The sequence below is a fragment of the Hyla sarda genome, unplaced genomic scaffold (assembly GCF_029499605.1).
Source record: "Hyla sarda isolate aHylSar1 unplaced genomic scaffold, aHylSar1.hap1 scaffold_521, whole genome shotgun sequence".
Lineage (NCBI taxonomy): Eukaryota > Metazoa > Chordata > Amphibia > Anura > Hylidae > Hyla > Hyla sarda.
The window spans coordinates 156354-179103 of record NW_026610532.1 but is presented as its reverse complement, the minus strand read 5'-3'; the positions used below and the strand labels follow the sequence as shown (position 1 = coordinate 179103).

The window sequence follows — 22750 nt, the reverse complement described above, 5'->3', positions numbered from 1 at the left end:
TTCATCTCCCACATCCTATAAATCTTCCCATCTCCTCCGGCTCTGGTGTCCAAGGTGATAGATTAGTCGCCATCCATGAGTCTCATGATAGATTCTACCAGACGTGGCCCCCGTGGATGTGATTCCAGGATCCTGTGGAGTCGCCGTCCTGTTGTGTCCTCCAGCGTGTTCTCTGCTATATTGCTGGGTCATGTGATTGGTCGTCCATTCCCGCCTTATGCTCCCCCCCCCTTGTTTCCCTTCACCCTCTATCCTCCCTTTTCCTTCTCTTTTCTTTACGTTTACCTTCTTGTCTTTCTTTTCGTGTTCTCGGTGTTTGTTGTTCTGTATTTGATTCTTTGCCGCCAAAGATTCTGAAAGATTTTCTGGTAATTTCCGAGGACGTCATCATAGAGGAGAACTCATCCGAAATCATTGTGACTATAATGTCTCCTCAGATGTTTCCCCAGATTATCTCCAGGAAATGGGTTTTATTTCTCCATAGAATCTGGTGCGGTTTATCATCGTCTCCTCTTCTTCCCTTCAGGTTTCTCCAATCCAGGATCCTCTGCTGATATCTTCTATATAAGAGAATTCTCCTGGATGACCCATCAACCATGGAGAGAGACAGGAACAAGATGGCCGACAGGATCATAAACCTCACCCTACAGATACTCTTCCGGCTTACTGGAGAGGTGAGGGATTCTGGGAGTGATGTCACATGACCTGATTCTTATCTATGTAATAACAGATGGATATGACTGGAGAGGTGAGGGATTCTGGGAGTGATGTCACATGACCTCATTCTTATCTATATAATAAGAGATGGATATGACTGGAGAGGTGAGGGATTCTGGGAGTGATGTCACATGACCTCATTCTTATCTATGTAATAACAGATGGATATGACTGGAGAGGTGAGGGATTCTGGGAGTGATGTCACATGACCTCATTCTTATCTATATAATAAGAGATGGATATGACTGGAGAGGTGAGGGATTCTGGGAGTGATGTCACATGACCTCATTCTTATCTATGTAATAACAGATGGATATGACTGGAGAGGTGAGGGATTCTGGGAGTGATGTCACATGACCTCATTCTTATCTATGTAATAACAGATGGATATGACTGGAGAGGTGAGGGATTCTGGGAATGTATGTAGTGATATTAATGTGTCTCTCCATACACAGGATTACACAGTAGTGAAGAAGTCCTCTAGTGGGCGCTGTTGGGCCCCTGTGTGTGAAGGATGGGGAAGAACCCTGAGCCCAATCCCGGGGCCCCCACCTCACTCCCTGATACATGAGGAAATGGATGAACGGAAGATCCGAGAACTCATCAACAAGATGATGGAGCTGCTGACTGGAGAGGTGACCCTGCTGGCACATTATACAGTAATGGAGGGGTCTGGTGATGACTGGAGAGGTGACCCTGCTGGGACATTATACAGTAATGGAGGGGTCTGGTGATGACTGGAGAGGTGACACTGCTGGGACATTATACAGTAATGGAGGGGTCTGGTGATGACTGGAGAGGTGACACTGCTGGGAAATTATACAGTAATGGAGGGGTCTGGTGATGACTGGAGAGGTGACCCTGCTGGGACATTATACAGGAATTGGGGGGGTCTGGTGATGACTGGAGAGGTGACACTGCTGGGACATTATACAGTAATGGAGAGGTCTGGTGATGACTGGAGAGGTGACACTGCTGGGACATTATACAGTAATGGAGGGGTCTGGTGATGACTGGAGAGGTGACCCTGCTGGGACATTATACAGTAATGGAGGGGTCTGGTGATGACTGGAGAGGTGACCCTGCTGGGACATTATACAGTAATGGAGGGGTCTGGTGATGACTGGAGAGGTGACCCTGCTGGGACATTATACAGTAATGGAGGGGTCTGGTGATGACTGGAGAGGTGACACTGCTGGGACGTTATACAGTAATGGAGGGGTCTGGTGATGACTGGAGAGGTGACACTGCTGGGATGTTATACAGTAATTGAGGGGTCTAGTGATGACTGGAGAGGTGACACTGCTGGGACATTATACAGTAATGGAGGGGTCTGGTGATGACTGGAGAGGTGACACTGCTGGGATGTTATACAGTAATTGAGGGGTCTAGTGATGACTGGAGAGGTGACACTGCTGGGACATTATACAGTAATGGAGGGGTCTGGTGATGACTGGAGAGGTGACACTGCTGGGACATTATACAGTAATGGAGGGGTCTGGTGATGACTGGAGAGGTGACACTGCTGGGAATGCTGGGACATTATACAGTAATGGAGGGGTCTGGTGATGACTGGAGAGGTGACACTGCTGGGACATTATACAGTAATGGAGGGGTCTGGTGATGACTGGAGAGGTGACACTGCAGGGACATTATACAGTAATGGAGGGGTCTGATGATGACTGGAGAGGTGACACTGCTGGGAATGCTGGGACATTATACAGTAATGGAGGGGTCTGGTGATGACTGGAGAGGTGACACTGCTGGACATTATACAGTAATGGAGGGGTCTGGTGATGACTGGAGAGGTGACACTGCTGGGACATTATACAGTAATGGAGGGGTCTGGTGATGATTGGAGAGGTGACACTGCTGGGACATTATACAGTAATGGAGGGGTCTGGTGATGACTGGAGAGGTGACCCTGCTGGGACATTATACAGTAATGGAGGAGTCTGGTGATGACTGGAGAGGTGACACTGCTGGGACATTATACAGTAATGGAGGGGTCTGGTGATGACTGGAGAGGTGACACTGCTGGGACATTATACAGTAATGGAGGGGTCTGGTGATGACTGGAGAGGTGACACTGCTGGGACATTATACAGTAATGGAGGGGTCTGGTGATGACTGGAGAGGTGACACTGCTGGGAATGCTGGGACATTATACAGTAATGGAGGGGTCTGGTGATGACTGGAGAGGTGACACTGCTGGGACATTATACAGTAATGGAGGGGTCTGGTGATGACTGGAGAGGTGACACTGCTGGGACATTATACAGTAATGGAGGGGTCTGGTGATGACTGGAGAGGTGACACTGCTGGGACATTATACAGTAATGGAGGGGTCTGGTGATGACTGGAGAGGTGACACTGCTGGGAATGCTGGGACATTATACAGTAATGGAGGGGTCTTGTGATGACTGGAGAGGTGACACTGCTGGGACATTATACAGTAATGGAGGGGTCTGGTGATGACTGGAGAGGTGACACTGCTGGGAATGCTGGGACATTATACAGTAATGGAGGGGTCTGGTGATGACTGGAGAGGTGACACTGCTGGGACATTATACAGTAATGGAGGGGTCTGGTGATGACTGGAGAGGTGACACTGCTAGGAATGCTGGGACATTATACAGTAATGGAGGGGTCTGGTGATGACTGGAGAGGTGACACTGCTGGGAATGCTGGGACATTATACAGTAACACCACTGGAGGGGTCGGGGTGATGACTGTATCATTATGTGTCAGGTTCCTATAAGGTGTCAGGACGTGGCGGTCTATTTCTCCATGGAGGAGTGGGAGTATGTAGAAGGACACAAGGATCAGTACAAGGATCAGGTCATGATGGAGGATCAGCAGCCCCTCACATCAGCAGGTAATAGACATGACTATATACACACGTCCTCTCATTATTTGTATGTAAAGAATGAATTCAGTCTCTGTATGTGTTCCCTACAGTCACATCCAGTAAGAGAACAGCACCAGAGAGGTGTCCCCGTCCTCTTCTTCCACAGGATGATCAGGTAGATGGAGATATTCCCTATGATCTGTAGAAGGGCTGTGAAGCTCTTGTGGTCAGTCCCCTCACCCTCCATGACTCCTCATCTCCTGCTCATCTATAACATCCCACGTGACTTCTGTCTGATGACTTTTACTATATTTCTTCCACATCTTATGAATCAGGGAGAAGATCCGAACAATATTAATGCTCCAGAGACAGATGTGAGCGGTGATGAGCAGTATAAGGAGAACATTCCTACAGGGAAAGATCTGATCTATATTACTGCTACAGACATAAAGGAAGAAGAAGAAGAGACAGATGTGAGCGGTGATGAGCAGTATAAGGAGAACATTCCTACAGGGAAAGATCTGATCTATATTACTGCTACAGACATAAAGGAAGAAGAAGAAGAGACAGATGTGAGTGGTGAAGAGCAGTATAAGGAGGACATTCCTACAGGAAGAGATCTGATCTATATTAATGCTACAGACATAAAGAAAGAAGAAGAGACAGATATGAGCAGTGATGAGCAGTATAAGGAGGACATTCCTACAGGTAACCTCCCAGGTGAATAGTAACCACAAATGCAGAGAACAGTCACAGATTCTGCTCAGTCACCGAATGTAATACATTTTTTATGCCATTTTTTAAAGGGGTACTCTGATGAAAAAAGATTTTTTTATCAACTGGTGCTAAGTTATAAGTTAGAATTGTAAATTACTTCTATTTATAAATAGTTATCCTTCCAGTACTAATCAGCTGCTGAATGCTCCAGAGGAAGTTGTGTAGTAATTTCCAGTTTGACCACACTGTTCTCCGCTACCACCTCTGTCCATGTCAGCAACTGTCCAGAGCAGGAGAGATTGATAGATTCTACCCTGTTTGTGGCAGAGAACCAAGCCATAGAGGAGGATGTTACAGATGGACTGTACCAGGGGTTCATCCACAAATCTAGTTGAGGCCCCTGGGATTGGTGAGTTGGGGCCCCTGGGATTAGTGAGTTGAGGCCCCTGGGATTGGTGAGTTGAGTCCCCTGGGATTGGAGAGTTGAGGCCCCTGGGATTGGTGAGTTGGGGCCCCTGGGATTGGTGAGTTGAGGCCCCAGGAATTGGTGAGTTGAGGCCCCAGGAATTGGTGAGTTGAGGCCCCAGGAATTGGTGAGTTGAGGCCCCTGGGATTGGTGAGTTGAGGCCCCTGGGATTGGTGAGTTGAGGCCCCTGGGATTGGGGAGTTGAGGCCCCTGGGATTGGGGAGTTGAGGCCCCTGGGATTGGGGAGTTGAGGCCCCTGGGATTGGGGAGTTGAGGCCCCTGGGATTGGGGAGTTGAGGCCCCTGGGATTGGTGAGTTGAGGCCCCTGGGATTGGTGAGTTGAGGCCCCTGGGATTGGTGAGTTGAGGCCCCTGGGATTGGTGAGTTGAGGCCCCTGGGATTGGTGAGTTGAGGCCCCTGGGATTGGTGAGTTGAGGCCCTGTATCAATCGCAGGGGCCTCAATCACATTACAGTCTTATCCAAAGTAACTTCTAGAGAATCTGACCCCTTGTTCTCCACACTAAAGCCAATATACGGGGTTATAGTGGGGTAAACAGCTTTACAAAGAGGGGTCACTTACTCACATCCGTTTAGTATATGCAGAGTTCCGGCGCTGTAATCTTTAGCTGCATTGCTACGTTGCGAGAGATTGTTCTGTATTACAAACTGGAGAAATGTGAATTCCACGAAGGTCACAAAAGTTTTCCACCCTGAAAGCTGCCGTCACCACAGCTCCCATCCTGGGTCACCACAACCCAGCTTTCCCGTTCATACGATGCGTCTGAGACAGAATAGGTGTCTCACCTTCCTACCCCAGAGAGACCATTTTATCCTTATAGCTTTCTTACCAGGAAACTTTCCTCAGTGGCCATCATTTGTCCCTCAAGGAGTGGCCGCACTTGTCTGTGGGTACTACCGGACCTATTCTAATTCTTATGGATCACAAACACTTCATTTACCTCCCTGCGGCCAAATGTTTATCTCTAGGACAGGCTAGGTGGCCTCTATTCTTCTTCTCCCCATTTTATTATGTGTCTCCTTTCTTATTGGCACTAAGAACACTAAGGCCGGGTTCAAATGGCTGAAAATGTGCAGAATGAACACCCAGAAATCATGGACGGACATTCCGCACATTTAAATGATCCGATGCAATCGCTACACCTCACTACCTCCTTGATGGGGTCGGATTATGAGGTCTGCAGTATCCTTGACTCCCATATGTCCAGGGGCGGCCTCCAGTATCTAATCCTCTGGAAAGGCTATGGACCAGAGGAACGGTCCTGGGTCCCAGCTACAGATGTACGTTCTCCTGCCCTTCTCCGTGCCTTTCATGCTTAATTCCTTCACACATCTGTTGCTCCCCTATGTGGAGGGTTTGTTTAGAGGTGGGTACTGTGAGGGCTCTTTCCTTTGTTCCACTTCTGGTTTCTCAGACAACAAAACCTTAGCTGATATTAATAAGCACCTCCTTATTTTCCTGGCTACCTTTCAATCAGCCAGCCCATTCCCTGCTGGGTCCTGGCTATTTAACGGCTTGTTACTAATAGAAGAAATGGAAGACGGCACTCCGGTATTGGTGTCCAAATTCAAAAAAGGTGGTTTATTGATCCCAATACATACAGAATGATGCAACGTTTCGACCTAACAATAAGTTCTTTATCAAGCACAGTGAAATAAGGAACAAACATGTGTTATATAGGGTCACCAATTGATGACATCATAAGGAGGAGTTAACCTCAGAGGCGGAGGGAGTTACCCTTAAAGTGACAATGGGTGTGTCAGAAAATGACATAAGTAAACACAACATAGTGAAATAAACAGTATCGTGTACATAAATAGAAAGTGTTACATAGTAATCCAATATACAGAGTTCCTAAAGAACATCCCGATTCTCCGATCTTCATAACTAACAAAAATACCATACAGATGACTTCTAATTGTCCAACCTGTACTCCGGTATAAACAATGTGGTCAGCCAATCCGGAGAGGGACCCGTATCCATGGTGTGTCCGCTTGTAGCCGGCTTGTAAACAAAGCAAACGCGCATGTCCAACTGGACCATGCGCCGGAAGTTACGTCCATTCACAGGGTGATGCGCCAATAAGTGCCAAGTTGCACGGCGCATGCGTGCTGTGCGGTACCGATATCCCGGCGGCCATTACAAGTATGGGCAGTACCTTCTTTTCTGTACTTGCGCAGTATGTTGGCCCGCTCCGGGTCCGGCATTATAAATTCTGGCAACCAATGGCTAACACAATCTCTAGGGCAAAAAAGGCGTAAAGTAAGCATGGGTCATAAACCAATCATGTAAAACAGACAAACAAAGTCATTACTCTGGTCATAAGGGTAATATTGGTACTGGCTAACCATGTTATGGATAGTGTATTACCATCCATTTCCCATGGTCCGGTGACCGGGGAAACGAACAGTGACTAGGACCGCACTAAGGCGTATTCCCATTCCCAAAGTAACCCCATGTCACACATTGTGCTCTGACCTTATTAAATATACTTTTTTACAAGATGATTTTTTTCATCCTTCTGGAAGTTTACATATATTTTATATTTTTTGTCAATTTACAGGATGGGACGCCATAAGTAATGTAACTACCTTCTCTCTCTTTCGGGCTACACATAGGGGCATTATAATTATTTTTGAGCTGGGTTGCCTGAATGTGTTTTATGACTGTGGTCACCTGGTCAAAATAGGGATATAAGGTCAGAGCACAATGTGTGACATGGGGTTACTTTGGGAATGGGAATACGCCTTAGAGCGGTCCTAGTCACTGTTAGTTTCCCCGGTCACCGGCCCATGGGAAATGGATGGTAATATACTATCCATAACATGGTAAGCCAGTACCAATATTACCCTTATGACCAGAGTAATGACTTTGTTTGTCTGTTTTACATGATTGGTTTATGACCCATGCTTACTTTACGCCTTTTTTGCCCTAGAGATTGTGTTAGCCATTGGTTGCCAGAATGTATAATGCCGGACCCGGAGCGGGCCAACATACTGCGCAAGTACAGAAAAGAAGGTACTGCCCATACTTGTAATGGCCGCCGGGATATCGGTACTGCACAGCACGCATGCGCCGTGCAACTTGGCACTTATTGGCGCATCACCCTGTGAATGGACGTAACTTCCGGCACATGGTCCCGTTGGACATGCGCGTTTGCTTTGTTTACAAGCCAGCTACAAGCGGACACACCATGGATACGGGTCCCTCTCCGGATTGGCTGACCACATTGTTTATACCGGAGTACAGGTTGGACAATTAGAAGTCATCTGTATGGTATTTTTGTTAGTTATGAAGATCGGAGAATCGGGATGTTCTTTAGGAACTCTGTATATTGGATTACTATGTAACACTTTCTATTTATGTACACGATACTGTTTATTTCACTATGTTGTGTTTACTTATGTCATTTTCTGACACACCCATTGTCACTTTAAGGGTAACTCCCCCCGCCTCTGAGGTTAACTCCTCCTTATGATGTCATCAATTGGTGACCCTATATAACACATGTTTGTTCCTTATTTCACTGTGCTTGATAAAGAACTTATTGTTAGGTCGAAACGTTGCATCATTCTGTATGTATTGGGATCAATAAACCACCTTTTTGAATTTGGACACCAATACCGGAGTGCCGTCTTCCATTTCTTCTATTGGTACGTTTGCCTTGGTCAAGCTTGAGGATGGGCACCCACTAACCCTTGCAAGGGTTTGAACACTCTGCATCTCCCATCTTTTGTATTGGATAACGGCTTGTTACTGTTGTTCCTGATTGTGATTCCATTTATGACCCTGGTCTGGCTGACATCCACTCTTGGTCCTAATCCTGGTTCTGACTTTTGGGTGTCCTGACTTTGGCTATTCCTGAGTACCAGCTTTGGTTCCTGACCCCTGGCTGTGTGTTTGACCTGGTTTCCACTATAGTTTATTTTTGTATTTTCTTATTTTTATTTAACCCCTTAATGATGCAGCAAATTTTCATTTTTTTACATTTTTTATTTTATCCTCCTCGCCTTGTAATAGACATAGACATGTTTTTTGCAGGATCCACTGTACTTGTTAATGAAATCCTTCATTTCTTCATTTTCCATAAAATATTCTGTAAAATTTGTAAAATTATTATCTGAGGTGAAACTGAAAAGAAAATGCAATTTTTCCAATTTGATTCTTAGGTCGGTACGATTTAAATGATACCCAATTACTAGTTTAAAAAGAATTTCAAATTCTTAAAAAAAAAATGAATATGCTGAAATATGCCCTGAGCTGACCTCTATAACTTCTTTTAAGTTAATCACTGTAAGGCTAAGTTTCCACTTTGTTTTTTTTCTGGCAGTTTTTGGAAAATCGCCACTGCAGTTTTTGAGCCAAAGCCAGAAGTGTATTCAAAAGGAATGGGAAATATAATGGAAGGACTTACACTTCTCCTCCCTTATGGATCCACTTCTGACTTTGGCTCAAAAACTGCAGTGGCAGATATCCAAAAATTGCCAGAAAAAAACCCAAGTGGAAACATAGCCTAAGGGAGCTTTCACACCACGTTTTCAGCCTGCGGCTGCCGGGTCCGGCTGCGGAGGGGAAAACGCTGAAATCCATTGACTTTAATGAGCCGACCAGAGTCACCGTTTGACTCGGGTCGACTCATTTCTGCCCTGTATCCGGTTTTCTGACTGGACCTAGTAGTATACTACAGTTTTAGGTCTGGTCAGAAAACCAGATACGGGTTGAAAATGAGGCGACCGGAGTCAAACGGTGACTCTGGTCGGCTCATTAAAGTCAATGGATTCCAGCGTTGGTCCGGCTGGGGTACGGGAGCTCACGGTTTCCCCCGGCAGCCGCAGGCTGATAACATGGTGTGAAAGCGCCCTAACTGAGTCATGTGATAAGTCTGACCCACAAAAATCAGTGTTTAATGTGTCAGGGGAAGTAGTCAGTCTTAGGTCAGCTGACATCCTATGAACTACAGGATGACATCATCACATATCAGATTATCCTGGCAGCTCCCAGAAACCTCCTCTCCCAGCTCTATCTGTATATTGCTGCTGTCTTTATGGGATCAGGATATATAGCAGTTATACACCTCCCTCCAGCTCTATCTGTATACTGCTGCTGCTATCTCTATGGGATTAGGATATATAGCAGTTATACACCTCCCCTCCAGCTCTATCTGTATACTGCTGCTATCTCTATGGGATCAGGATATATAGTAGTTATACACCTCCCCTCCATCTCTATCTATATACTGCTGCTATGTCTATAGGATCAGGATATATAGTAGTTATACACCTCCCCTCCAGCTCTATCTGTATACTGCTGCTGTCTCTATGGGATCAGGATATATAGTAGTTATACATCTCCCCTCCAGCTCTATCTGTATACTGCTGCTATCTCTATGGGATCAGGATATATAGTAGTTATATACCTCCCCTAAGGCTGTGTTCATACATTGCATATTTGCCAGGATTTTTCAAAACTGCATAAAAATTATGCTGTTACTATAGTTGCGCAAATTGCGGAAAACTATGTAACCATGGAAACGTGTGAACTAATCTGAAGACTTCAAATCTACAGAAAACAACTACATTGTGAATATAGGTAAAGTTTTGCCTCGCTGCAATATTTCTCCAAAAACCACTCACCTTGAATAAGAAAGTGTCCTGATAAGTTCCATAAGGTATGGGGGGGGGGGGGGCGGTGTGGTTCTCCCTCGGCTTTCACCTCTCTTCTGTCCTCCGCACTCTTAGCTCCTTCTTTTAACCCTTTTCTCTTCTGTCTTTCTCCTTCCTTTCTTCCCCCATGATCAGACATTTTATCCTTTGGAGATGGGAGAAGATGTCTGTGGGCGGAGTACCCCTTTAACCCCTTAAGGACCAAGGACGTACCGGTACGTCCTTGGTCCTGCTCTCCTGATATAACGCGGGGTTACACAGTAACCCCGCGTCATATCACGGCGGGCCCGGCGTCATAGTGAAGCCGGGACCCGCCTCTAATAGCGCGCAGCGCCAATCGCGGCGCTGCGCGCTATTAACCCTTAAGCCGCGCGCTCAGAGCTGAGCCGCGTGGCTAAAAGTGAAAGTTGTCGGCTAGCTCAGTCGGGCTGTTCGGGATAGCCGCGGCTAATCGCGGCATCCCGAACAGCTGACAGGACAGCGGGAGGGCCCCTTCCTGCCTCCTCGCTGTCCGATCGCCGAATGACTGCTCAGTGCCTGAGATCCAGGCCTGAGCAGTCATGCGGCAGAATCGTTGATCACTGGTTTCTTATGAGAAACCAGTGATCAACATAGAAGATCAGTGAGTGCAGTGTTATAGGTCCCTATGGGATAACAATGATCAGTATAAGAGATCAGTGTGTGCAGTGTTATAGGTCCCTATGGGATAACAATGATCAGTATAAGAGATCAGTGTGTGCAGTGTTATAGGTCCCTATGGGATAACAATGATCAGTATAAGAGATCAGTGTGTGCAGTGTTATAGGTCCCTATGGGATAACAATGATCAGTATAAGAGATCAGTGTGTGCAGTGTTATAGTCTCCTATGGGATAATAATGATCAGTATAAGAGATCAGTGTGTGCAGTGTTATAGGTCCCTATGGGATAATAATGATCAGTATAAGAGATCAGTGTTTGCAGTGTTATAAGTCCCTATGGGATAACAATGATCAGTATAAGAGATCAGTGTGTGCAGTGTTATAGGTCCCTATGGGATAATAATGATCAGTATAAGAGATCAGTGTGTGCAGTGTTATAGGTCCCTATGGGATAACAATGATCAGTATAAGAGATCAGTGTGTGCAGTGTTATAGGTCCCTATGGGATAATAATGATCAGTATAAGAGATCAGTGTGTGCAGTGTTATAGGTCCCTATGGGATAACAATGATCAGTATAAGAGATCAGTGTGTGCAGTGTTATAGGTCCCTATGGGATAATAATGATCAGAATAATAGATCAGTGTGTGCAGTGTTATAGGTCCCTATGGGATAACAATGATCAGTATAAGAGATCAGTGTGTGCAGTGTTATAGGTCCCTATGGGATAATAATGATCAGTGTAAGAGATCAGTGTGTGCAGTGTTATAGGTCCCTATGGGATAATAATGATCAGTATAAGATCAGTGTGTGCAGTGTTATAGGTCCCTATGGGATAACAATGATCAGTATAAGAGATCAGTGTGTGCAGTGTTATAGGTCCCTATGGGATAATAATGATCAGTATAAGAGATCAGTGTGTGCAGTGTTATAGGTCCCTATGGGATAATAATGATCAGTATAAGAGATCAGTGTGTGCAGTGTTATAGGTCCCTATGGGATAATAATGATCAGTATAAGAGATCAGTGTGTGCAGTGTTATAGGTCCCTATGGGATAATAATGATCAGTATAAGAGATCAGTGTGTGCAGTGTTATAGTCTCCTATGGGATAACAATGATCAGTATAAGAGATCAGTGTGTGCAGTGTTATAGGTCCCTATGGGATAACAATGATCAGTATAAGAGATCAGTGTGTGCAGTGTTATAGGTCCCTATGGGATAATAATGATCAGTATAAGAGATCAGTGTGTGCAGTGTTATAGGTCCCTATGGGATAATAATGATCAGTATAATAGATCAGTGTGTGCAGTGTTATAGTCCCTATGGGATAACAATGATCAGTATAAGAGATCAGTGTGTGCAGTGTTATAGGTCCCTATGGGACCTATAACACTGCAAAAAAAAAGTGAAAAAAAAAAGTGAATGAATATCATTTAACTCCTCCCCTATTAAAAGTTTGAATCACCCCCCTTTTTCAATAAAAAAAAAAACACAGTGTAAATAAAAATAAACATATATGGTATCACCGCGTGCGGAAATGTCCGAATTATAAAAATATATCATTAATTAAACCGCTCGGTCAATGGCGTACGCGCAAAAAAAATCCAAAGTCCAAAATAGTGCATTTTTGGTCACTTTTTATATCATTTAACGATCAATAAGTCCTATCAATGCAAAAATGGTACCGATAAAAACTTCAGATCACGGCGCAAAAAATGAGCCCTCATACCGCCCCATACACGGAAAAATAAAAAAGTTATAGGGGTCAGAAGATGACAATTTTAAACGTATTAATTTTCCTGCATGAAGTTATGATTTTTTACAGAAGTGCAACAAAATCAAACCTATATAAGTCGGGGATCATTTTAATCGTATGGACCTACAGAATAAAGATAAGGTGTCATTTTTACCGAAAAATGTACTACGTAGAAACGGAAGCCCCCAAAAGTTACAAAACTGCGTTTTTTTTTCAATTTTGTCGCACAATGATTTTTTTTTCCGTTTCACCGTAGATTTTTGGGCACAATGACTGACGTCATTACAAAGTAGAATTGGTGGCGCAAAAAATAAGCCATCATATGGATTTTTAGGTGCAAAAATTGAAAGAGTTACGATTTTTTAAAGGCAAGGAGCAAAAAACGAAAATGCAAAAACGGAAAACCCCCCGGTCCTTAAGGGGTTAAGGTTCCCGGTTTAGGTTGTATTGTGTCTGTAGTCAGTGACTGTGTTATGCAGCTGTCCTCACTCTGTATACATCATGCTGTGCTGAATGGGATTTTGTCATAGACTTCCATGGTCTGTACTTACACTGTACGTCTCTTTACTCACTTTTTACTAAAATAAGTTTAAATAAAAAAAAAAATAAAAAAAAAAGAGTAAAAGATAACTCTATGTTATACATACCGATCGTACCAACCTGATCTATGAGGAGAACAAGTCAATTTTCCGGCACATAACATGATTGCTAGGACTCTGTCACTGCCGGGACTCTGCTATTGATACAGCCTGACTATGGTCGGATCTAATGGATCAATGCAGTAAATACTGTACTGATCTGTATGAGCAATCCAATGACTGCTTATACAAGTTCTATAGAGGGACCAAAAAGTGTTAAAAAAATTATTTTAAAGATTTTTTTTTGAAATGTAAATCCCCCCCTCCAATAATATGTAAACTTTTTTGTTGTAAAAATGTAAAGCAATTTTTGTTTTAATTGTTTTTAAAAAGCAGTAAAGCGTAACAAAAACTATACAAATTAGATATCACTGTGATCGTATGGACCGGACCTATATTTTAATGCACAGTTAATACAATGTAAGATCCGTCCCACAAAACAACAAGCTCTCAAATGCAGTGTAGATGCAGTGTTCCTGTGTTGTTAAGGGGTTAAAGGGGTATTCCAGGAATTTTTTTTCTATGCTACAGGGGCTGTAAAGTTAGTGTAGTCCATAATATAGTGTCTGTACCTGTGTGTGTCGGTTTTCTTACAATTCTTATGTGATTTTCACCCCAATATTTATTTTAAACAGCATACAAAATGACTGTTGTCTCAGATTTTTCCCAGGTTGCAATGCAGCTGAGACCTGACATCACTAGTCACCTGATGACAGGGAGCCTGTCTGCTTCAATGGGTGGAGCGATCGCTTGGTGGGAGAGAGATCAATCTACAACTAATGCAACAGCTGTAGGCACCCTGATTGAAAACCACAGGTCTTTTGAATGGGTGCAGCTCATTTATGTTTCAATGGGTGGGGGTGGCTGATGTGTGGGAGGGAGTAAAATGGAATTATGGGATTTGTAGGCAAAGAAGGAAACTCAAACAGGAAATACCAGTTCACAAAAAGCTAGCCACAGTGTTATGGTAATCTCACAACATAGCCATATAGCCCCAAAACAAGTGCAGATCCTTCCTAAGCATGTCCATTACTGCCTGCCAGGTACGTACTAAAATCACCTTATGGTGGAGAACCCCTTTAATACTGATAATAAAATCTGTGTTATTCTCTGCAGATTCTTGTACCAGGAGATCAGAGGAGAATCTTATATCTTCAGATTATAAAGCAGATGATGATATCACACAAGATGCATATGAAGAACATTCCATTATCCCAGATACACCCTCAGCCCTTCACAGCCAAGATCTGTCATCTCATCCTTATATACAGGTCTTGTCTTCTCATTCATCACAGGATGTTAAGGAAAAAGGTCACAGAAGGGGTGTTGGACACGTAAGAGATCATACAGGAAAGAAACCATATTCATGCTCAGAATGTGGGAAATCTTTTACTCAGAAATCAGGTATTGTTACACATCAGAGATATCACACAGGAGAGAAGCCATTTTCATGTTCAGAATGTGAAAAATGTTTTACTAAGAAATCAGATCTTGTAGTACATCACAGAACTCACACAGGGGAGAAGCCATTTTCATGTCCAGAATGTGGGAAATGTTTTGCTAAGAAATCAGATCTTGTTAGGCATCAAAGAACTCACAAAGGCAAGAAGCCATTTTCATGTTCAGAATGTGAAAAATGTTTTACTAAGAAATCAGATCTTGTAGTACATCACAGAACTCACACAGGGGAGAAGCCATTTTTATGTACAGAATGTGGAAAAGGTTTTACTAAGAAATCAGATCTTGTAGTACATCACAGAACTCACACAAAAAAGAAGCCATTTTCATGTTCAGAATGTGGAAAATGTTTTAATAAGAAATCACATCTTGTTGAACATCACAGAACTCACACAGGGGAGAAGCCATTTTTATGTTCAGAATGTGGGAAATGTTTTACTCAGAAATCAATTCTTGTTGTACATAAAAGAACTCACACAGGAGAGAAGCCATTTTCATGTTCAGAATGTGGGAAATGTTTTACTTTTCAATCAAGTCTTGTTAGACATCAAAGAACTCATACAGGAGAGAAGCCATTTTCATGTTCAGAATGTGGAAAATGTTTTGTTCAGAAATCAAATCTTGTTCAACATCAAGGAACTCACACAGGGAAGAAGCCATTTCCATGTTCAAAATGTGGGAAATGTTTTACTCAGAAACCGCATCTTGTTGTACATCAAAGAACTCACACAGGAGAGAAGCCATTTTCATGTTCAAAATGTGGGAAATGTTTTACTAAGAAATCAAGTCTTCATCAGCATCAAAGAAAAGAACTCACACAGGGGAGAAGTCAATTCAGAGGAATAATTGATGCAGATAACGCATCTATATATTAACCATGTACATAGTGATAGTTGACAGTAATATATATATATATATATATATATATATACACACACACTTCATTTCCAAACTTGTTACCAATTGTTAATAAAAGTTTTCTTTCTTATATTATTTATTATTCTTATATTCATCTCCGCACACTGGACTTATAATAAATGTAATATTGTCCCTGACGTTGTATATAGGGAATGTAACGCGTCAGTGTTGTCCCCGCCCCCTTCTCATTATGATTATAGAGACTTTAATTCAAGGCATCAGACAGGATCCGCGCGTCTCCCTTGAAGATCGTCTCTTCTGAACATAAGACGCTGCAGATACTTTTATTTATCACAAACCCTAGACCAGCGTTTCCCGTCTTGACGTCTATTTTCAGTCTCAGATCATAAAATCCATTTTTCTATATGAGAAGTCGTCAATATGTCAGCGTCCCCCGGGTTCAGTAAACATCGGTGTAATTCTTTTCCTTTTCTTTGTCCTCCCCGGGGTATAAAATCCCTAGAGATCTGATCACATCTGGTACAAGATCTCTTTACTTCACACTTTGCGCCATTATTACACGGATTGAAGACCCAGTTACACGCTCGTAAATTCCCATATATGTCGCGGATTGGAAGGAAAAAGGTTCTTTATTTATTCTTTTACATAAACAATTGCATAACAAATACAAAGTAATAAAGTTTACCTCTTCAAGAAGTTGCTCAAAATTCTAACAATGTTTCTCATATTTAAAGGAGTACTCCGGCGCGCACTTTTTTCCTTTTATCCCGTCCGGGCTGCAAAATAAAAGAAACGCACTTTCTCTTACCTGCCAACGAGCCCCCGGAGCTCCGGTACACTCCGGTACAGGTGTTCGGTCCCCGGGCTGTATTCTTCTTACTTCCTGTTAGTCCGGCACGTCACACGGAGCTTCAGCCTATCACCGGCCGCAGTGATGTCCCGCCTCTGCTGGTGATAGGCTGAAGCTCCATGTGACGTGCCGGGCTAACAGGAAGTAAGAAGAATACAGCCCGGGGACCCAACACCTGTACCGGAGTGTACCGGAGCTCCGGGGGCTCGTTGGCAGGTAAGAGAAAGTGTGTTTTCTTTTATTTTGCAGCCCGGACGGGATAAAAGGAAAAAAGTGTGCGCCGGAGTACTCCTTTAACTGAAAGAAGAGAAACTGGTTAATCAAATGTTTAATATTTCAGAGTTTGTCCAGTTTAAGGAAAATTCTCCTATTGTCTAGTAAGTAAAGATGAGTCGAGAGCAAAGAAAAAAGAAATGAGAGAAAAAGAAAGAAAGAAAGAAAGGGAGAGAAGAGAAAAAAAACAAAAATAAAACCCCAATAACTTAGAAATAGGTTAAAATTGTAACTTTGCCTAAACCTAAATTCCAGCCATTTGGTCCAATCTCTAGTGAACAGTTTTAAATGATCTGTAACAGATGTAATGGATCGCTCCATGGTAACGTTACATTGAACTGTATTAATAATATGCTGAAGATCAGGTATCTCTTCGCTTTTCCAAGTATATGAATTGGGATAGTTATTTCCGAAAAAGGGATTTCTCCCAGACCCAAATGTAATAATGTCACCTCTGGGCCCCAGGGAAAGGTGAACCCCATAATGTGGTTCAAAGTCAAATGAATCTTCTGCCAGAAGTCAGAAATGAAGTCACATTCCCACCATACATGAAGAAAAGTGCCCGATTGTGTATCACAGCGCCAGCGATTCTGGATACATTTTTGAGAGCAGAAAAGGGTCGTGTTTCTGACATTTTCACAAAAACCCAACATATTTACTAAGATTTCCACAGGAAATGTGGTGGATTTGAGCCGAGGAAAACCGGACAGATCAGATCATGTGTAAAAAAAAAAAAAGCAAAATGTAGGGAAAAGTGCAAAATGTAGAGAAATCTTAGTAAATACCGTGGAAAAAAATTATAGGGAATTAAAACCCACAAAGAAACCTCCACAAGACTCTTATAAATCAGGGACATTATGTGACATTTTTGAGCTCCGTATAAAAGCGTGAATCCATTGTTCCTCACTAAAAGTCTTATCTAAATCCTGTTCCCACTTCTTACAACAATCAGGGAGTCCAGGATTAGATAACAAGGTATTAGAAGCTTTTCATACTCCCTTAGTAGATAAACACGGGGTACATTTTTTTTTTACTATATAATGACTTGGATCTGGAACATGTTTAGAGATGAGACTCAATGGCCCTCATTTACTATTCTAAACCTGACCTCTTTTGTCGTTTTTTTTTGTCGCATCTTTGTCTGCGCCATGTCGTAGACATCGTGCTCCAGTCTGCGACACCATGCGACATTTTTTCCCGACGGACCCGATGTGGATTCTCCCAAACCCGAAAAAGGGGGGTTACCCGACATTTCTGTGCTTTCCCACGTATTTATTAAGGTTTCCAACTCGAATTTGTTGAATTGTTGTGGATTTTTTCCCGACAGCTCAGAGGAGTTGGAAACCAAAACCAACAAAACCCACGTGCGACAAATAAGATGCGACATAATAATAAATACCAGGGGAAAAAAGCAGTCGGGTAAGAAAGCAACATAGACTTCCAACCCGATTTTCTTAGTAAATGAGGGCCAATATCGTAACTGTATTTATAACATTCTGTAGTGGGAAGTGAGAATGTTTGAGCAATTTGTTGAACTGGTCGGAGCCGGCTATCCTCTCATATATCGGAATATATAAATATATAAAATTATTATTAGGAATTTGTGTCTGAATTATATCCAGGGGCAGGTCCCTAAGACTTAACAGAAGTATTGAATCAAGGGAAGAGACCAAATACGAAAAGCTGCTAACATGATGGGGCAAATGTTAGGTGGAATACTATATGATAGACGTGATATCCATAGTTCTAAAAATAATGAACCTGAGGGTACAAAGAGGTTTCTATGTCTACCCACAGTTTAGAGCAGTCATTTGTCCACCATGGTTTAACCTGGTCCAGCAGCGAGGCTTCATATCATTATAAATCTGGGCAGCTCAACCCGCCTCTGTCTCCAGAGAGACATACCATATATACTCGAGTATAAGCCGACCCGAATATAAGCCGAGGCCCCTAATTTCACCCCAAAAACCCAGGAAAAGTTATTGACTCGACTATAAGCCTAGGATGGGAAATACATCACCCCCCCCCCCCGTCATCATCCAGACCCCCATCATTAACACCCCCATCATCATCACCGCCTGTCAATCCCTTCATCAGTGGTCTTCAACCTGCGGACCTCCAGCTGTTTCAAAACTACAACTCCCAGCATGCCCGCGGCTGTCCAGGCTGTCCAAGGGTGATCTGGTCCGGGCCATCTATGCTGCAGGGACCGTCCGGTGGGGAGGGTTAGTCTTTCCAGGCTGTCCATCTTCACCGGGAGGCCCTCTTCTCCGCTCTGGGCCAGCCCCGGACTAGTGACGTTGCCTTGACGATGAACGTCCCTGTGCGTCGTAGTCATGGCAACGTCACTAGTCCGGGGCTGGCCCAGAGCGGAGAAGAGGGCCTCCCGGTGAAGATGGACAGCCCGGAACGACTAACCCTCCCCACCGGACGGTCCCTGCCGCACAGATGGCCTGGACCAGATCACCCTTCCTTCCCACTGAGGGGAGGTGAGTAGAAAACTAAAGGGGGGGGGGGTCTGGATGATGGTGAAGGCCCGGCAGTGGTCTTCAACCTGCGGACCTCCACATGTTTCAAAACTACAATTCCCAGCATGCCCGGACAGCCGATGGCTGAAAAACTCGGCTTATACTCGAGTATATACGGTAGATACTGGAAAGCCAAATAAATTACTTAAGATGTTGTTGAAGAAATCGAATTCTGTATTTGGGGACCTGAACCGGCAGGTCCAGAAATAATAAAGAATTTGGATAGTAGAAGCATTTTAGTAGCTGCAATCCGACCACCCATGATGTAGGAAACCTTGAATAATTAGATATATCCCTAGATATTTGGGCGCCTAGAGTGGAATAATTCACAGGGATCATATTAGTCAGGGGCAGGGCTGCCATCAGGGCAGTACTGTCGTCAGGGGCCCGGACCAGGAGCACTGTGTACTGGGGGCCCGGCTGCTTCTGCCGTCTCTGTCACTCTCCTCCCACACTGCATGTTAGTAAAAAAGAACAAGCCCCTTGCAATGCAGTAGGTTCTTTTTACGGAGCTAAAATCATGGGGCCCCGTTCCCCTACCTGGACTTTGCCTGGACTAAGTTCCCCAGCCTCCTGCTGTACACAGCTCGGCAGTCGGGGAATAGGAGGAGGGGGAGGCTGCAGGCTGCACAGTGCTATAGCTTGGAGCAGAAGTGAATCTGGTGGCTACAGAAACTGTGGACCCCCTGGAGCTGTTGAATCCTACCTAAAAAGTAAGTGTGCTTCTGTCTATGTGTATATGGTATGTGTGTATATGTGCTGTGTCTAATTGTGTATATGTCTGTTAGTATTATCAATGTATATTTGTAATGTGTATATATGTGTGTACCCACATTGTGCGGCACTATATGAGTACTCTCTTCAGGGGACTGGGAAAGCTTGGTGACAGGTAATGCACAGTGCAGGGCTCACACTACTTCCTCAGCTTTATGTACTGTCTGTCACCCAGCTTTCCCAGTCTCCTAAAGGAAATATCAGTCTGGTGAAGCAGTTATATTGGAGAGGAGATATGCAGTGAAGTAACAGATGTCCCACTGAGATAAGAATATTGGGGGGCATTTACTAAGGGGTTTAGTCATTTTTTTCTGACTATTTTTGGCGCAAAATTGTCGCAATTGCGCCTACCCTATAAATTGTGCGACTTTCCCTAGCAAGAGCTAGAAAGTCAAATTTTTTTTTCCCGCTTAATTTACGCAAGTTTTCAGTTTTGACTTGCAGTGGTCAGGAATTTATTAACTGAGACAGTCGCAGTTGCGCAATAAACTGTCGCAACGGCCGTAAAAATTGACTAAATTTACTCCAGCTCCAACATGGAGCAGGAAAAGCTGCTGCCGCCCGGGCTCCGACATACTTTCTCCCCGCTACCCTCACTGCGCTACCGGGGCACTACAGTCACTACAGTGATTTACATCCCACCCCTCTCACCTGCCAGCGCCACACAACTCCCATCTGTCTGCTGTTGCAAGACTACAAGTCCCAGCATGGCCTTACAGTGAGGACACGCTGGGAGTTGTAGTCTTGGAGCAGCGGGAGCTGAGCGGCGCGGGCGGGAGACAAGGGGGGGGGGGGGGGGTAGCGGGGAGGCCGTGTGAGGAGCCCGGACGGGAGACAAGGGGGGTAGCGGGGAGGCCGTATGAGGAGCCCGGGCGGCTGCACTGTAATGTCAGCCCGGGCTCCTGCCCTGAGAGCCATAGGCTTTGGCTGTCAGGGCATGCTGGGTGTTGTAGTTTTGCAACAGCTGGAGGGCCACAGTTTGCAGACCACTGGTGTGTGGTCTGTAAACTGTAGTCCTCCAGCTGTTGCAAAACTAAACAGCTGAAGGGGACCGGCGAAGAAGTTCACTTACCCTTCCGAGGCTCCAGCGACGATCGCTGACGGAGATCGTCGCGCGGCACTGTCGCGCGGCAGTGTCGCGCGGCAGTGTCGTGCAGCGCTGGATCCTACGGAAGCCGGTAAGTTGCGCAAGCTTCCCAACCAGGGTGCCTCCAAATGTTGCAAGACTACAACTCCCAGCATGCCTGGACACCCTTTGGCTGTCCGGGCATGCTGGGAGTTGTAGTTTTGCAACAGCTGGAGGCACCCTTGCTGGGAAACACTGGCCTAAAACAGTGTTTCCCAACCAGGGTGCCTCCAGATGTTGCAAGACTACAACTCCCAGCATGCCTGGACAGCCATTGGCTGTCCGGGCATGCTGGGAGTTGTAGTTTTGCAACAGCTGGAGGCACCCTTGTTGGGAAACACTGGCCTAAAACAGTGTTTCCCAACCAGGGTGCCTCCAGATGTTGCAAAACTACAAGTCCCAGGTTGGGAAACACTGTGCCCGGCCTCCGCCCCACCTTACTGTAAGGGCATGCTGGGAGTTGTAGTCCTGCAGCTGGGGGCAGGGGACAAGCTTGTCACATTTATTATCACCTGCTCACACATCTCCTGCACCACACAACTACAACTCCCAGCATGTCCTTACTGTAAGGGCATGCTGGCAGTTGTAGTCGTGCGGGGCGGGAGATGTGTGAGCAGGTGATAATAAATGTACTAACCCATTTTTTTTGTTTTCTTCTCATTTCAGATCCGTTTATCCTGTGGACTCCTTCGGATTCGGTGGACTACTTCGATGACCAGCGTTTTTCTTTGTTTGATTTTAATAAAATGGTTAACGAGGGCTTGTGGGGGAGTGTTTTTTGTAATAAAAAATTTTTAAAACCTGTTGTGTTTTTTTCTTACTTTACTAGACAGGCTTAGTAGTGGAAGCTGTCTTATAGACAGAGTCCATTACTAACCTGGGCTTAGCGCTAGCCACAAAAACAGCTAGCGCTAACCCCCTATTATTACCCCGGTACCCAACGCCACAGGGGTGCCGGGAAGAGCCGGTACCAACAGGCCTGGAGCGTCAAAAATGGCGCTCCTGGGCCTAGGCGGTAACAGGCTGGCGTTATTTAGGCTGGGGAGGGCCAGTAACAATGGTCCTCGCCCACCCTGGGAACGTCAGGCTGTTACTGTTTGGTTGGTATTTGGCTGAGAATGAAAATAGGGGGGACCCTATGCGTTTTTTTTTTTTAAATAAATAATTAAATATATTAAAAAAACGCATAGGGTCCCCCTATTTTTATTCTCAACCAAATACCAACCAAACAGTAAGAGCCTGACGTTACCAGGGTGGGCGAGGACCATTGTTACTGGCCCTCCCCAACCTAAATAACGCCAGCCTGTTACCGCCTAGGCCCAGGAGCGCCATTTTTGACGCTCCGGGCCTGTTGGTACCGGCTCTTCCCGGCACCCCTGTGGTGTTGGGTACC

General features: G+C 44.6%; 2 protein-coding genes across 3 annotated transcripts in view; both read left to right on the top strand.

Moving 5' to 3' along the window:
- Positions 1 to 14608, top strand: part of LOC130338378 (gastrula zinc finger protein XlCGF66.1-like) — a 50270-nt gene extending 35662 nt beyond the window's left edge. The window contains exons 2-6 of one of the 2 annotated variants that reach the window (XM_056554001.1): positions 527 to 674; positions 1173 to 1352; positions 3904 to 4288; positions 10267 to 10360; positions 14586 to 14608. In XM_056554001.1, coding sequence (XP_056409976.1) covers positions 597 to 674; positions 1173 to 1352; positions 3904 to 4288; positions 10267 to 10319 — 696 coding nt within the window. In that variant the 5' untranslated portion in view covers positions 527 to 596 and the 3' untranslated portion in view covers positions 10320 to 10360; positions 14586 to 14608. Of the gene's footprint in view, positions 1 to 526; positions 675 to 1172; positions 1353 to 3468; positions 3744 to 3903; positions 4289 to 10266; positions 10361 to 14585 lie in introns of those variants that run through there. The other variant, XM_056554002.1, reaches the window with a different exon arrangement.
- Positions 1 to 15821, top strand: part of LOC130338380 (oocyte zinc finger protein XlCOF6-like) — a gene marked incomplete at its 5' end in the record, with an annotated part of 68090 nt that extends 52269 nt beyond the window's left edge. Inside the window, one exon of the mRNA XM_056554003.1 lies at positions 14886 to 15821. Within this exon, the coding sequence (XP_056409978.1) occupies positions 14886 to 15802 (917 nt within the window). The remainder of the gene's footprint in view (positions 1 to 14885) is intronic.
- Positions 15822 to 22750: the final 6929 nt, after the last annotated feature.